Source organism: Hylaeus volcanicus, chromosome 5 (genome assembly GCF_026283585.1).
Source record: "Hylaeus volcanicus isolate JK05 chromosome 5, UHH_iyHylVolc1.0_haploid, whole genome shotgun sequence".
Classification (NCBI taxonomy): domain Eukaryota; kingdom Metazoa; phylum Arthropoda; class Insecta; order Hymenoptera; family Colletidae; genus Hylaeus; species Hylaeus volcanicus.
In genome coordinates this window covers 27487141-27504860 of record NC_071980.1, presented here as the reverse complement: position 1 = coordinate 27504860, position 17720 = coordinate 27487141, and the positions used below count along the sequence as shown (strand labels likewise).

At 47.6% G+C, this 17720-nt stretch overlaps 1 protein-coding gene across 1 annotated transcript; it reads right to left on the bottom strand.

Moving 5' to 3' along the window:
* Positions 1-11552: 11552 nt before the first annotated feature.
* Positions 11553-12259, bottom strand: LOC128877529 (uncharacterized). Its single transcript, XM_054124907.1, has 2 exons — positions 12075-12259; positions 11553-11869 (listed from the first exon to the last, which is right to left on the bottom strand). The coding sequence occupies exons 1-2, from the start codon at positions 12208-12210 to the stop codon at positions 11553-11555; spliced, it is 453 nt and encodes a 150-aa protein (XP_053980882.1). The 5' UTR covers positions 12211-12259.
* Positions 12260-17720: the final 5461 nt, after the last annotated feature.

The window sequence follows — 17720 nt, the reverse complement described above, 5'->3', positions numbered from 1 at the left end:
GGAATATGTAAAGGTAGGTCCATTTCGCGTTTGCACCGCAGATATAAAATATCGCGGCCCGTTTGAACCGCAGCATCTTCACGAGAACAACTATGGACAGGCAAAGTTATAAAATCACCACAAATCGATCAGCATAAAGTGGAGCCGCGTGCACCTTACTTTATGGGAGCCAAACCGACCTTTTATCTCTGCCCGCTCAATAATCGTCGGCCCTTGTTCGTAGGTATCCTTGGTGAGCCTATTCTGGCAGAGTTCGATCGGAGTGGTCTTTTTTCCTGAACATCGATCGAAACAAAGCGAGATCCGTAGAAAATCGAGGCGTTCCACTAAAAGGCATAAAGGTGAAAATAAAGACATTAAGATCTCTCGCTTAACATTAAACGTTTCAGATTGTACACGGCCGAAGAGTTGTAAACTTGTACCCCATACCGTGATATATTTTTGCGAATCAACAGTAACATAGATCACCTAAAAATGTTGGCAATTTTCTCTTCGATAAAAGAAAAGTACTCGCTTGGAATCGCGTATTATACTGTGAATACTCCACGAAGGAATATTTAATTTGTTCACGTCTAATCGAACCACTGCACGATCATTAACTTAATCTGGCTAATCAATTTTTCACGCGCGAGGAGGAAGTCGAGGCTGAAGAAAAAGCCGCGCGGACTGGCCCTTGGCTAGCATCCCGAGGCACGGTGAATAATATCGCGGTAGGCCACGGTGTTTCATGAGTTAGTTGTCGATTAATTAAACTGGTTATTTCGCGAAATTAATCAAATACCGCGGAGACAAAAAGTGCGGACTATATAAACGAAGCAACCATGCAAGATGTAGATCTAAGTCGTTCGAGCATAAATTACAATTAACCGTAGCATGCGTGGCTGTTGCGTGTGCAACACGCGCGTGCATGTTACGGTATTAAATTCATTCTGTACTTTTATCAGGACGAAGACGTTAGAAGAGAACCATGTTACACGTTCACGGGCGTTATTTGAATGCCCGAACGATTTTTATTTCCTCACCATCGGAGACGTTTGCAGCCCAATAATTAAGCTGTCCAGCGATTATTACGACACCGATTTACATATCGCGGAGACCACGGTAAGGTGTAATTTCTGCGAAAGGAAATTTTCGAACGGTTTACGACATCGATCTTCTATCGGAAAATAGAACCAGTTTTAGAAGATACCCGGTACACAATTACAGAGATTCGAGTGCACGGTGATTATAACTGAACTTGTTCGTTTGCTCATTTGTTCCGGTGTAGTGCTAAAAGAAACTCTTTTTCATAAATTTATTTATGTACCATGCTTGTTTATGCCACGCACGTTTATCTTCATTAATACTTTAGAACATTGTTGTTGTTTTTTTTTTTCAGACTCGGTAAGTAATAGATGAAACGAAGTCGGATCCGTTGCGGTGAGTTTCAGTAATAAAGATACGTACGACGCTCGAAAAAGTGGGTCACCGAATTGTTATCATCGAATTATTTAAAATTCCATCTTTATATTTATTGATAGGACAAGGATGGAGAAGTCGACGCACCCTTTCCTCGGTAGATTATGTACGTTATTCTCCATGTGCCCTTCGTTCTCGCCAATGGATCGAGTGTCGTACACCGGCTCGTACCAATTACCGTCTGGCCGCCGGTTAATTAGGGATTGGGGCAATGAGGCCCAGCGATGCAGTTTCCGTGATAATGATTATCTGTGACGGTAATTGAGCGAGCTGTTGCGCTAGCAAGCAAAAGAGAGGTGAGGAACATCGAGGCGTCGTGTAAAGAAGGGGTTCACCGACGTTTCTTCGTATTTTTGCAGCCATGGAACGAACAAAAATTGCACAACCCTAACGTCATGAATATTTGCCGAGTAACTGCACTTACTGATTTCGAAGTTCTTCCTTTTTAAATGCATGTCGAACTCTATGTTGTCACTGTATTTTCTCCCGGATCAGCTCGTATCTCTTCCACCGACGCTACATTTTTAGGTCGACGTCTAGCATGGTTCGAGTCAGCACGGCCATGTGGAAACTGTTTCTTCTCTTGTTGCATACGTTATGGCAGAGCCGGTGAATAATTCTGCGAGTCGAGATAGGTAGCAGGGAAGTCCTGGTAGCTGCAGGCTCGCCTGCTGGCAAGACGGAACCCGCGAATGTGTGCGAAACACGAACGGCCACTCGTACGCGTTCGTGGTAGAGGAAGAAAAAGGTAAGGGTGGCACGCGCGGCCCGCTTCTATCGCTTCCGGGCATCAGCGTGCTCGCGAGCCGCGGCTAATTGCTCTTTAATGCAGGCGAACAAGCGCGTTGCTTTTCTTAGACGCCGAGGAAAACTGCCCGCTAAAAGAAACGGAATATGTAAGACTTATGGCGGCTGTTAGACTCTTGTTCGATTCTAGTTTTCGAAAAGCTTTAGCCAGGTTTCTCTTTCGATGTTCGGAGGTCGATGAAAACGGTATTTCGGTTAAGAACCAAGGCAGATATAAACGAACGTTTGGCAAAGCCGTGGGTTAGCTGAAATTACGAGCATTCGAAGTAGTAGCCCAAACTCGAGCATCGTTACACAGCTTGCACACGGAAGGAAGGAAGGAAGGAAGGCGAGGAGTGCTAATCATCCGGTTTACCCACTCTTTTTTTTATCCAGGTCGGCCCTTTTGGTTTATTCGGAGCTGTGGAAAGAGGGTAGACACTGGCAGTGAAAATAAAGGGCAGAAAGCTCGAGTTCGCCGATGCATGACCACCGAGTCCACCAGAAGCTCATACATATGTAGACGACTCGCTCCGGACACCGGGTACCGTGGGGAGGACCCTCCGGAAAAATGAATATGCAACCCCGAGAAAGGTATTATTTTATCAAATTTACTATCATGCCTGGGTATTATGTGCCTTTCCGTCGTCTATTCTCGGCGCGGTTCACCGCGAGAGAAGGCCACCTTAACGAGACTTCTCGACAGATGCGCGCCTCGCGAACACGCGGATTTTCCTGTCGAGATTCGACGCAATTAGACGCGTGTTATCGAGTAGTTTCTCGTATAGCACGCTAAGGAGATTGCTGTAACCTTCGTCTGGCGCGGTGCATCTTGATCTTAAAAAAATGTTACATAGACGGGTCTCGAGTATTCGCAACGTTGTCTGTTATTTCAATTTATCGTTCCCCGCGGTTGCTAATTAATACATTTGCTACCTTTGTTCAGAGCTTTCCCATCGTACTTTCCGTGTAACTTACGTTTGTATAATTGCATGAGACGATATTTGATCGTCCTGTTTGTCGGTCCGTCTCTCCCCGTCCGTCAGGATGGCGGATAGACGACGAGGGGCTAATTGCGAAGCGAACGTACCGTCTTTCCTTTATTTTCGTGGAGTTGGTGCGCGGGGCGGCGGCTGGTTCTATAAAATTGTAGCCCCTTATCGTCGTAGAGGAAACGAAACATTAAATCGACTCCGACGGAGGGGGCGGGCTTGTTTCGGTGGGTGCGTCTGAGATTTCCTGTGTGGACTCTGGATGCTAGGAAGGATGACTTCCTACCTAGCGCACAGGGCGCGTCCATCGTGCGCGGTGGCGTCATCGAGGTAGATTTATTCGATGTAACGAGGGAACGCGTAACAGGAATCCTCCGTCGCGCGGGCCCCTTCGTGCCAGCACGCGCGATGCTCTTCAATTATTTCTACTTCGATTACTTTCCATTTCGAACCGAAGAATCGTTGCTCAACGTTAAAGGAAATGTTCCGTTTTGCCTCGTAAAGAAGCATCGCGTTTCTTTGCTTCGCATTTTCCGAATATAGCTAGATTTCAAAATATACGGAGACTCCTATTTCGAAGAGTTAGCAACAAACTTAGAAAAGATAGTTATTTAACGAGGAAACATGACGTCCACGATTTTCCTCTCTTTCCATGCAGGGAAACGCAAATGGCCCCGTAATATCACAATATCGAAACAACTTTATCATGAATACAGCAGTAGCTCCGCATTACTAGGAATTTGTATATAATGGTGCTATGTACATATGTAATGCGCCAGGCCACACATAATGGCGATATCATAAGATACGAACCAATAGCGGCAATTGTATGGAAATATGTATCTATGAATGAAGACACTTTCATTTATGAAACCAGATACTTATGTACCGGACACGGGCGTTGTAACATCCTGCTATTATGTGTCCTTACCTATTCGTTCCATCCTTTTCTCGCTCGCTTCTCTTGTTCTTCGTCTCCTTCCTTTGCAAAGCCACCTTTCGGCTACCGTCATACACTTTTATAGATTGACGTTTGTTGCGTGGTCAGGCTAGAACGCGCATATCGATGATCTCTTCGGCGTTCTTCTCTGGAAACAAACTTATAATTGCGAGCGAAAAACAGCGATTAAATAGATGTAATTATTTCCTTGGATCATCGATCTTCATTGATAACGCGGTAGAGTTTAAGAACCTTTTTCGCTGCGCTAAGGAAAATTTTGTACCATCGCGATTAGTTTAAAAAATGTACGAATTTTACAGGTACTTCTATCGTGCTTCTACGAGCGACAGGATTCTCTGGTTGTCGGTTTGCGCGGCAGAAGGGACGAGCAACAACCCTTGAGCGAAGGAGATGGCGGCGGAGGAGGAAGAAGGTTGGCGAAAGAGGCAAAGCCCGAGGTGAAGGGAAAGGAAAGAACGAGGCTGAATGCGGTGACTGTGACGCTTTCCGGTCAGGTGCCGCCCTGACGATCGTTCTCCTTCCAACTTCTATTTGGATCCACTCGTTCGCTTACTTTTACCCTCCTCGTTTTGTCCTCCCCCTCGATTTCTTTCTCCTGTAACGTCTTCTTTGTTTGGCGATAGAAACGAACAAAAACAGTTGAAAACAATCAACGGAGTTCACAGTTCATCTGGTCGACAGTTTAATAATCTCCTACGTCTAATTCAAGTGGACGTTTATTTCGACTCTTGGATAGATTTTTTTTCAAAGAAACGGACGCGATGGACAGCCGGAAATAAATTAATTTCACCGGTCAGTAGAGCAGTAGTTGACAGTCGGCGTCAGGAAGAAGATAGCGAGCTCTTCTTTCTATTTCACCGTGTTATTACCGGTGTAATTATCGCGTTGCCTCGTGAGTCCATTGTCACAATGAGCGTCCGTAGTTTCCCTACGATTATCGTACCGAAAATCTCTTCGTGGCCAACCTCCTCGTCAGCTTCCTGCCTACGTTGGACAGCGATTATTTGTCGCAACAGCACCGTAAATTCTCTAGAAAGAATTAAATAAGCGTGAATGGCAAGACGCCTCTCACCGTGGCAATCGGTACTCGACCGTTTAAACAAATGGATGTAACGCGATGTTGAAGTTAAGAGCAGCAAAAGCTGTTTGTACACTCGAGATATCTGAGGCTCGAACGTCTCACTCGATGACAGGACCTGATCACGATCGCCAGGATGATCTGCATGCCTCGTACTGTCTCCGCGATTATCCTACCGAAAAATCTGTTTCTCTCCGTTTCTGCATCCTCGCCGCCGGGCGTCGTCGACTTCCTGCGTCCGCTAGTGGACAATGACCAGCACTTGCCGCAATGGCAACGGGGCAGAAGCTCTCCTAATATCTGCTCGGCCGATCTAGTTCGCGGAAGCCAGCAATACCTGTGCATAAACGTACGTGCACGCGCTCGAACGTTCGCCACCAACACACATGCAATCCCGTCCCATAAGCATCGCGTCCGTGTGCATGCAATCCGTTTCTGTCCTTTCTCTCCTCGCCTTCCTGTTCCCTTAGGTTCACCCTATCGACTAACAGTGGATTTCTTCATCGAGTTTCCTGAGCAACCCTAACGTCGCCTCTGTCGAGCGTTGCTATGTAACGGGCATGTCTTCAGGGGCCATGAAATTCGATTGTCCACCTAAAGAGGAGACAAACTAGGAACACTTGTCAAAATAAATAAATTGTGTAACATTTGTGGAATTGTTGTAGATGCTTGTCTTTCCAGTTCGTAGAGCTGGTGCGACGAGGAGACGCTTGTGACCGTACACCCCCAGAAGACCGTGCCACGAAGTGGACACGCGTGACGCGTACACTCAGAAAGACTCGTGCTCCGTCGCGGCGTCGAGGGGGAGCTGTTACTGGAACGGAGGAGGACGGGGGAGGAGGAGAACACCTCCGGAGAGGGTTTCTGGAAGGAGGATATGATGGCTCGTGGCGTTATGCTCCGCGAGCTGTTATGCTCCTCGGGCACCACCGGACCATAAGCTAGGCTACTTCGCTCCCGTACGCTCGGCGCAACAGCCGCCACGTTTCTTGTTATATTAGCGCATCGGCGTCGCCCGAATAAAGCCGGTCAGTCAGACACCAGTCTCGTGCATCCCCTTGCTCCACGTTTTTCAAATATTTCTATTTTTTTATATTTCTTTGATCGCGAGGAATTTCATCTGTATCCGATAAATATCGAATGTTGTTAATTAACAGGGCACTGCCGAGACAAGTAGGATAACGCAGAGTAGCTACGACAAGGTATCCTCTCGAGGAGGCTTATCTTGGAACGTCGCTATCGCCTTCAGCAACCCCGTGGATTCGCATTCTACTATTCTGAAACCTGACGACGTCACAGGGGCCAAATTCATGCCAGAGAAGCACGAATTTTCGCAATGTAAAATCTTCGTCGAACGATGTTCAGCCAGCCGAATTCGCTGGAGTCGGACGCCAATGGATCTAGGCACGAGCCACGAGTCTGCGTCGAATATGCCTCGCAGTCTCTGACCCGCAGTTCCTCTCGGTGTACAGGCTTCCGGGGAGGCGGAGGTGGAGGCGAAGGAGGAGGAGGAGGAGGAGGAGGAAGATGGCGCGAGAAGAGACGCGGAGGAAGGGGTGCGTTTGGCGTTCAGCATGCGTAAGGAGCGCTGGGGCATTATGCACGGGCCCGGTGAGGCCGGCCTGAAACGAGCGAATAAGAAAGTAGTTAAAGCCTCGGCCGGCGGAGGTGGTTGCACGGACGGAGGCATTAGTTGCCGGAGGAGGAGAGGGTCGAAAGGGGGAGAGGCCTGCCACGCGCTGCCTGTCTCTCCTCTCTCCTCCACTTCCTCCTCTCTGCCCCGTCGCCTTTGTTCCGCTCTTTCTAATATTTTTTTATCTCTCATTATTCGATCCGTCGGTCCTCATTCTCTTAGCAACCATTTTGATCGTTGATCTGCCGCTGGATTCCTCCGAGACGCCATTAGTTTCCGTTTTCGTTAGTTTCTGCACCCCTTGCACCAGTCCTCGGTCAATTTTAAATGTAAATTCGAGGTTGATTAGACGAACACGCGGAAGGGTTAATCTCGTCGTCCATTTTTCACGGTCAAGCTTCTCTTCCCCACCTTCTCCTTCCATTTCGTGATATTCGATCATTGGTCCCGCAATTGCCTCTCTCTTCTCTTCACTCGTTACCTCTGACTACACCCTCCTCACCCCCACATCGCATCCACTGCTTCTCATTTTCATCTAGTTAGAGAACAGCTTTTCTTCTTCGTCCTCTTCGAGCCTCACTTCCCTTCTAATAATCCCTCTCTTCCGAAGAAATCCCCTACCTTTTGCTACGGGCTAACCCTCCTCCTCCTCTTGGTACGTTCTGCGCGCAGTTCCTTCATCTAGCTCGAGCGATCATCCTCCGTGCCGCAATGTATAACAACGACTCGTCACACTCTGCTTGCCGGCGCACACGATAATTGCCCTCATTATAGTTATTTAAAAAGCGCTGCCGCCTCCTCCGCGGCGATCGAGCCGCGATATAAGAACGCGAGCGTGTGCTCGCGCGTCAGCGCGAATTAATCGAGGCGATGGCTGGAGGAGAACGAGGGAAGGGAAAAAAGAAAAAATGCTCGTGTGCACGGCGGTAGGCCTTCGTTATACGATCGTAACTCTGTCGCGTTACCATAGGCAGTTTTAATCTTTCCTTCTGCCGATCCTTGTTTCGTCGTCTTTTTCTCTCCCTACTTCTTGTTCCGGTTTGGAGATTTCAAACGAGCGTTGCTTCGATCGACAACTTCCTTTTATTTATTTTTCATGTTTTTTCTTTTTTATTTACTTTACTTAACCATTCGCGTTGTAAAGTTCTCCTTATCTCGTGGCAGCGATGTGTCGGTTGATCTCAGATAAGGATGTGATTTTTTTTATTACTTCGTATACTCTTTTTTCAAACGGGGATGATATAATGGCAGCTCCATGATAAGATTTTATTGGATTTAATTACCACGATGAAAATTTTCCGTAATTGGTGAATTAAAGGCACGGGAAGATTAATTGACGAAGATTAGGGGGGTTGGTGGTTCTCGTTGTGGACTACAAAACAATTTCTTGTTACACTTTTAGCCTAATAATTAATATTAATAACGTAATTCGCGGTTTCCTCGGTGGAAAAATAAATCAAGCGATTTGCCGGGGCGGTAGAGTCTACTATATTGCATAAAATTGCGAGCCAAAGTCTTATTAATGGCATCGTATAGATCAAGGCAACTGCAACCATGATGCTGGAGGGTGTACGGTCCGGTATAACGATGATATTACAATGTAGCGAGTGTTGTAGCTTTAAACACTTCGGTAACTTGTTATTAACGGTCTGTTACGTATCACGAGGCGTGTTATATTTGTGCGTACATCGAGTACCGCCTCTAACGGTACCCAGGAGAGCAAATTCTATGGTGAGCGATAATTAAACGCTATCGCATGGGTCAACCGCGTTTTTCTTTTTTCCTGGCCATCCTTCCACGCGTTAGATTAATCAGCGAGTTCTTGGTCCGCCTCTGGCTACCGGTGTCTCCTCTTCAAAATTCACATTTCTTTAATTGGATTAACCTTCGCGTTGATTTCCTCGTTGGACGAGAATGGATTCCGGCAGAGCTCTTCATTACAAGTTCCAAGCCATTAGCTCGATATTACTCGCAACGAAGGATTGTTCGCGCGATGAATCAGAATTTCGTCGATCGCGTTTCTCGAGGAGGGCCGTCGCTTTTACTCCGGGCCAAAGTGGACCAAACTGTTCCCACGAAGATAAAGACCAGCGAGCAGCTTGGCGAGGACGAAAGGGATTCAGATCGTCGACGAATGGTATCAGCAGAGATACCGTGGCAGCGGCTTCCGCCTTTCTGCCTATAAAAGCTGGTAGCGCGTTTCGTTCGAAACTTATCCGGCCCACATCGTCCTCACGATTTCGACGGACACGCGCGATGCATTTTTACGGACGCGTTGATTTTCGTGCGGACATCAAACACGCGAAATTGCGTAGGCGTGGGTAGTCTTAGGGTCTTCTCTCGTATCGATATTTGAGGTTCGTTGCGTTAGCGTGCGATGATCGAAGATAATGCATTTTACTCGTTCTTCTGCTTGCTTCCGCTTCTCTCCCTTTAGAAATAATTCGAAACATAGAGGCTCGAAGGACGATTCCTTTGGGAAGAGATTTTTCCGGTAAGGCCGGCGGCGCCTCGATTGTTCGCGGCGGAACGGCGCAATGAAAGCTCGATGGTACGAACAAAAAGCCGTGAGGTAGACATAAATAAATAGGTGGTGGGTGTGGTTGGTAGGCCGCACACATGGCGTCGTGACCCGTCTCTTCTCTTCGTGAGCTCAGGTCTCGCTTAAGTTATGCCCTGCGGAATGTTGCTGCTCCTGCTTCTTTCGGTCCCGTGGCTAGATTTAATAGTTTTACTGTGGGGTACGTTCAGTTTCGGCTGCCTTATCGTCTTTAATCATTGTGTCCTAACAATGGTGCGTTCGAACCTAGATGCGACGAAGGAAAAAAAATATTAATTATCAAATTTATAGTTCCCAATCATAAACGATGCCTCGTTTTCCTTGTTAGTTTGTATTTCGTTCTCGACGAATAGAATCTAACGCTAAACTTTGATTTACAGATTCGCAACAGATACACGAAGCGAGGAGTACGCGCGAAGTCGTTCCTCCGTTTCCTCGGAATTGAATCCACCAGGGAGACCATACTTTCGAGGGTCAGGTTATCCAGCGCAGCCTCGACGTTTCTAAGCCCGTGTGTAACGCCGTTCATGACTTAACACGGTGCTTGGGTTCGGCTGTGCTTTGGCGGTTGAGGCTGCTGGGACAATGCCGCATTGTTTCATCGTCGTAGCTATCTAGTCGGCACGGTAGCAGGCCCGAACGATGTTTATTATCCTCTTGTGCAACAAAACAAAATGCCCCCGGTGTTATATTATCCTCCGCTTCGTGGTCGAATCAGTTTCCCATATAAAATCCACGGACGCCGCCGTTCCGTCGTAACTTCGGAGGAGGCACGACGTTCCCCGAGGATGTCCTTGGTGCCTCGGTGTCCGTGCAGCCTCGTAGAAATCCTCGGAAAATCGAAGGATGCCGGAGAGAATCGTTTGGACGGCAGGTACGATGGCAAACTTTAAATGAACTCTCGTTGATCTTACATTTCGTGTAAAATTTGACTTCTTCGAGTCTCGCAGGAAATCCCAACGCAAGGATAACGGCGAGAAGTTGGTTAGAAATCAGGCGAGAAACGAGAGAAGGGATTTCCATCGGGTCTTAGAAACTGCGAATTCTTAATTACCCTCTTGCACGTTCGCGTTTTCGCAATTAGAATATCTCCTAATTAAGGAAACTCCGGTATATCTCACGCATCCGCGACGCACACGATCCTCTTCGCGAGAGAATAAAACTGGTAAAAAAAAGAAACAAGGTTTAGAAAAGCTTCGGAGTCCATTGTCCGAGCCGGTGAAAGCGAGCCGTTTCCAGATTTGATCTCCGATTAGCCTTGGCACGATTCGATGGAAATCAACTCGCATCCCTTCTCCCTCAACCTCGCCCTTCCCTCTTCACCCTTCTGCCCCTGTGTTTATATCGTCCGCACGAAAACCGCGACCGCGGGGGACGACAGAAGTCGGGGCCAGGCCCGCGGTTTTCTTATTTCCATGAAAATCGTGCGCGCCGATTCCGACGACAATGGCCATTCCGGCGTTTTAAATGCAAATCCGCGAAAGGAAAAACCGTAAGGGCATTATAATTTATATTACTACATGTGGCAGCGGCACTTCCGGCGAGAGAGCATAGGCGCAGTTCCGGTCAGCTCGGCCTGGAGATCCTACATCGCCAGATTATGAGCCCGTACCGCTTTTACAATGGATCGTCTGCCTGACTCATACGTTTTGTTGCCGTACTCGCTAACGACAAAAATGAAACGTGTATCCAACGATCGACTGCGGTCGACGACTCTGGCAAACTTTGTAAATTCGCGCGTTTCTCGCGATTGTTCGATCGGAGTTAGGTAACGCTCGCAAATAATCGGAGAGTGGTTACATTTCGAAGTATATTTTATGGAACAAAAATAGCGAGGTACTCGAGACACGCTCGAGTGGTTTCTTTAAAAACATACTCTCGATAGGTACAAGTAGATAACATTTTGTGGGCTCTCGCCACGCGAATTTAGAAACAATCATCGTTAACGTTGCAAATTATACATTTATGATACGTTAGAGCAATAGTACAAAGAATAATCTTGTAGAATTGTCATCCAGAGTAATAAGATTTTAATCTTGACTCTACGAGTCGCGTCAGCCCTCGCGTTCGATCACGATTACAATTTAAGTCACAAACTGCCCATTCTTTATGAAGTTTACGATCTTCTGCACGGTGCTCTGGAAACGCGCGAAGTTCGATTTGGCCTCCTCGGTGGTCTTCGACTTGTAAATGACGGTAGTGTAGGCGTTCGTCAATTCGGTGACCAGCCTTTGAGCCCTCTTGGCTGCTGCATCGATCGAACCTGTCGGCGTTTTAATGCTTTGCGCCGTACGAACGATTTCCTCTTTGATGAGGGCCACCAGCTGCTCGTCGTCCTTCTCGTTCGACGTTCCGCTCGCGATACTTCGAAAAATCCTGCCGATGGTCTTGTCCGCTTCACCTGAAACATCGAAAAGCTCTTTGAAGTAGATGTTAAAAGTGTTTGTCGGTAAACCAGTCAACAGAAATGATCTAGAAGTCGGTAAATGAAAAATTAAAACAGTAAGGAGAGAGCTTAGAGGTTTTTTGCCTCTTTTCGAGTGCAAAGTATCGATACTTGGTTTACCGAGAATTTCGCGGTGTCTCTAACGAAATGTTTGGTTCACCTGTCGTTGCTTGCGCTCTCCTTTCGACGGATCTCCACGAATCGTTCGGGTGGCGGTTTCCCTGCGATCGCGAGACGCTGAAAGCTAGGAGGACGATCGCGATCGTCGCGAGCTTTGCCATCCTCGAGCGTTCCATCGGGCGAAACTGGCGGTCGCGAGTCAACCGATCGTCGCTTTTTATACGACCGTTAGTCCCTGGATTGGTGGCATTGTGCGGAGACATTATGCAAAATGCAATTTGTCGTGCGGCCGGCACCGATCGTTACGAGCGATCCTGATGCGTGTCATTAAAAGGAAAAGACAGAAGGGAAAGTGGAGCAGCGTGACGCGGCGCAAGAAAGTATATTGTTTCGCGGGTCACTTTGATTTTCACGTTTCGACGTACCAGCCACTGAGGCGGGAGCGTTCCTCCTCCACCGAGGAAAATTGGTGTAACGTGAAAGTGTAAACGCTGCTGGCGTTGTTTCGAAACGAAAACCTTGCAGCAAGATGAAATATTTTTCCGAGGACGTCGGTCGATTCAGCTGTACGAATTAAAAGTTAAAAAGGAACTGTAATCGAGGAGGTCATCCAAAGTTTCGTGTCGATTAATCGAGCAAAACTGATCGAGACACGCCCGTGTTTCCAGAGTATATCGAACGAGCACCGTGAACGATGGTTGACGCGATTCTTCTTGGTAGGACAACGTGGCTCAACAGGTCGTCCGTTCCCCCTCGAAAAGTGCAGAAGCAACGCCGATCCTGGCCGGCGGTAAAAGTGCGTGAACATAGGGAGGGAGTGCATCCAGCCATGATTCCTCTTCACCGATTTTTACCCCCTTCCTGTCCCCTGTACCACACTCCCTCATTCAAACAGCCGTCCGATGGCTCGCGATTAAAGCCTGCAGAGGTTTCCACAATTCGTGTTTCGCAAAGGACGCACACTTTCACCGACGATACCACACATTTCCAGATATTCGGTTACTAAAGTTCGGCTTTAACGTGAAAACGACCTCGACTATATTTTTATACTCGAAGCCGTCGTTGCAATTTAACGAAGAATTCATTTTGGTGACTTTGAAACGATATTCTCGATAACTCGGGACCTTATGAGAAAGAAAATGATGGAAGACGACCTCGTCAACGAAACAAAGAACAGACACCAAGAGTCAGCGTCCATGGGTTGGCAACGACGCGTCCCCCATGGGTACGCGTCGCGCGTTCGGACAGACGCACGTAGGAGTCCCGTGCACGTTAACGTGGGATGAATGGAAATACGGGTACTTGAGTAAGCTTAAATTACATTTCATTCATGCAGGAAAAGCAGACACGCGGGAGTCAGCCTTCCGGCTCGCGTTGCGCACGTAGAAAGAGGCAAAGCGCTTCTGCGCAATAATGGCCGGTCTATAATGTGTATTATCCCGACATCCTGCAGCGTCTCCTTTTGCGTGCGGCTTTTCCTAGATTCAGCCCTCGGACTAGTTGCGACAGCGACGCTAATCGGACGGTGCGCACCCCGCGTTTTCCATTCTCCAGGCTGAGCCGGCGGACTTGAAATCGCCCGACGAGGAGCCATTGCGCAAACCCACGCCTAGTCGATGCACTTTATTCAAAAGATACCGAAAACAGCAGGGTTTTATTTCGGAATACTTTCCGTTGCACCAATCCGAGGGACCTTGCATTCAACCTGCCCGCAGTATCGATCGAGGCAAGACAATTCAGCCAAGATTACCTTTCGTCGAGGCGCCGAAGATTGCCCGTTGTCCGAAAACGCGCGCTGTCCAGGCGTTTCGGCCGACAAATCCACCGACAGAAGACAGACAAAATATCGATCCCGCGTACCCATCGATCACGATCTTATCGGACACCTCCGGTCCACGTTGCAACCACGAGATGACGAGGAAACACGTTGCGGAGAGTCTGTGCGTTCCACGTCCGCACGCCGGCCGACGATTCAACGATCGCAGGATCGGTGGATCACAAAGCGTGTAGAAGCGAGACGGGACGAACGAGGAGGCGAGAAACGAGCCCGGGCCAAGCGATCGACTCTTTATTCTCGTATCAGCAACGGGGAACGATGGAAACGACGTGGCCTATTATGAGCCGATCGCGTGAGACACAATGATCAATGCCAACCGGCCCGAGGACCCGCTGAATGGAGGAGAACGCCGTTCTTTGCTCGGGATTATGGCACCGAAGAGGGCCACCGAAGATCGACAGGGCCGATTACGTCCGCGATGACTTTAAGCTCCGTTTAAACGCTGCCATTCTTTTTCTCGGCCAAGCTTGACCCCAGCTGTGTATCCAGCTATCCGCGCGTCGATTTTCTCATTCCCCTTTCTTTTACCACCTCTTTTCATCTTTTGTTTTTCTCGTTTTTCATTGGTTTCGCGCGACGAGTTCGTCGGGTGCGCCGTGGACCCGGAAATCGCGTCCCTCAAGGAATGCGACCGGTTCGACGCTTTCGATCCCTCGCCCTTGGCCGTGGCCCGACTTTTATTTAAACAAATTTCGATCGAAGGATCCTTTAAGGAGATTCGTATTTATCGGTGAAACAGCTATGTACGGTGTAAACAGCGATCTAGCTGCTCGGGTAGCACGCGTAATCGCAAGACGATCATATTGGCGCGCAATTTAATTTCGTAAATGAGGCATCAACGATTAATATTCATAATTTATGATCGTTGAATAACCGGTTATACAATATATTACGTAACGATATAGAGAGATTTCGAAGTGAAAGGGAGGCATTAGAACGCGCAACGTTTCAGAGGTTCCAGAAACGGGCATTCGTCGAGTGCGGTCGAAATTCGGCATGGGTCCCGATCGTTCCGACTATTTACAACAAAAAAACTCCTTAATCTTCTTCTCGAGAAAAAAAGCAAGGCGTAAAATGTATAAAATTGTTTCCTTCTGCCCACCGGAGTGGTCGCAGCTCGGCGGGAAGAATCAGGTTGCGTCCGCGAGCGAACACGTCGGGAACGTGTTCGACTAAATTTGTAAACATTACTCCTCGAATCTACGATCTTTTGCTCGTTCTTCGTTAGAGTTACGCAACTGTGGGGATGCGTGGCGAATTTCTGTTATAAATCGCAGCGAAAACGTGTAGTTTGTCGTAATTAATGCAGGATGTAGACCGAAGAGAGCATCCATAAACTCGATTGTAATACAGAAAACGGCTCTCGCAATTAGCATCGCAGCACAGAAAACAGTTTCTCGAGGCGGGTGTACGTTACCGTAGGATTAAGCCCGTCGATCGATTTGTCGCCTGATTTCTCTTTGCGGAGCTGAGTCACTCGACTTTTTTTTACCTGGCTCGCAGTGAATCGAAAGCAGGTACGATTTCCTAGGCGCAGAAATCTTAGTTCTCCCACGAAACAAGATTAATCGTACGGATTCTCGTCGATCGGTGCTCGCAATGTACGCGAGGTACAACTAGATCCATTAATTTACATTCCATTAACGTCAACGTCAACTTAAATCGACAGATAAAGAAGGTAAAGATATAGCCGATACAGTTTTTGTACGAAGAAAGAGACGCGCGTAAGAACGGTTACTTAACAGTACACGAGCGAGTCGTTAAAAAGTAAATACACTCTCCGTTTATCCTCGTTAAAAAAGATCAAATACTCCGTTAGGTATTGCTTCTTGTTCGTCTGTATTTTTTCAACAACGAACAAAAACAGTAATCGGATCGGATCGAAATGTACCTACGTGGCAAAGAACCGGATTCTCGGAAGATTTTTCTCTCGATCGAATGATTTCTAAACGCTATCTAATAGATGCAAGAAACAAACGACAAAGTCGCGTAAATTTGCTTAATCCGACAGGTGCACCGTCCACGGCCATCCTTCATCTCGCGTATAGACTCTCTTAGGAGTCTAGTCAAACCAGTGTAACACGAAGAACGAAGGCAAAAAGTACAACCATTGTTACTAGTTCCTGTTACCAGGTACCTGCACAATGCCACTGCTCGCTTCCCTTGCAAACGTGAAAAATAATCCGGCTTTGTCTATGACGTCCACCACAATGCGCCGCTCGTGCCAGACTATCGCTTGGTCGCAGTTGAAATGCATTTTCAGGGTGAAGTAGCGTCCCTAAAAGCGCCTCGTTCGACAAATGATACTCCTGACGTTAACGACATTAGCTACAACTATTAGTAAGCGTTACTTGGATGTTCCAAGCGTTCCAATGATTCTTTTAAAGGATCGACGCCACTGTTAACGAACAGTGTAACGCTGTTACGCAATGAAAGAGACACTCGGTGATATCGATGGAAGCGTACCGAACTCGAGTTGCCGTCGACTTCCTTCTCGTAGTAATCGAAGAAACCGCAACACTCGGCTGAGTGCAAAAAAGAAAATGAAAAAAAAATAGAAGGAAGTCGAACGGAGAAAAATAACAGACGCAGAAACCAGTCGATGCGAGGACGCGTATACATACATCAATTTATGTCAGGGCTAATAACGCGGGAGTCGAACAGATAAGACCAGGAGCCGCATTGAAAAGCTCTTATTTAATCCAGTCGGCTGGTCCGTTTACGAGGCAATTCAGGGGCGAATTACGGCTGTGTGCACGGGGATTAATCACCGACGGTAACTTGCTGCTCCATAGACAGGGCACGGACACGGTTCCCTGCATCCACACACGCGTACGATTGGCAGAGGGACAAGATGCAAGACACCAGGAGACGCAACGCCGTGTCTGTGTTCAGCGACACTGCAATTTCGCGCCTGTGTTCGACGCACTTACGCAGACCGTACATTGATCGACCTAATTCTACGATTTGTCACGCCTCTTGTTCCACGCCTAGCTTTCACTGCTGTACGTCAAGGGGGGCGGACACCGAGTTATTACCCCGCGGTTTTTGCTCGACCCGGAAACAACGAAAACGAAAGAAGCGACCGATCGAAGAAAAGAACGATCCTCTGGATCCTTGCTTCGTCCCTTCTCCCAAAAATTCTTCAAGATCTCGTGGACAGGGAGAGAGACATCAATTTTCTTCGTTCGTTGTACTCGATCACAGGGATGAACGAAACTGTAATCCTATTACAGATGACAAAAAGCCAACGTATAGCTTTGAAACAAATAATAAGTTTCTATTTTTATTCAAAGAGTAACGAATAAAAAGTTCGTCTCTCTCGAATAAAAAGTTTGTCTATTTCTAGTAGGGACACGTCGAACGGAAGCACGTTACTTTTCACTAAAATAAAATTAAACGGTCCGTAACCATTCCTTCTCCGCGTGATAGCGACGCGAATGTTGGACTGCGAAACGAGAGAGAGGCAACGGCAATAAAGTAGCTGCGACAAGCATTAAGGTGTCGTAAAGGCGATAATTCAGCGGCTTTATCAAGCGCGGCCGAACACGGTCGCGCACTGTCTTTACGACTGATCGATATTAATACCCATTGTTAAAAACAAGCGGCGATATCGATCGACGAGCCTGAACACAAATTGCCGGGACGCCAACCGTTCCCGCGTTTCGACTCGAATTAATATAGCGTCATGGTTCACCGTCCGCTCAATGGTTCCGCAAACGAGGCTTGCACGGATGATCGTCGAGATCTCCCGCGAATAATCGAGGCTATCGACCACTGTCGATGGCTCTCCGAATGTGTCTTTCTCCTTTCCGCTTGTGTAATGATTTATTAGGAATCGATCTATCG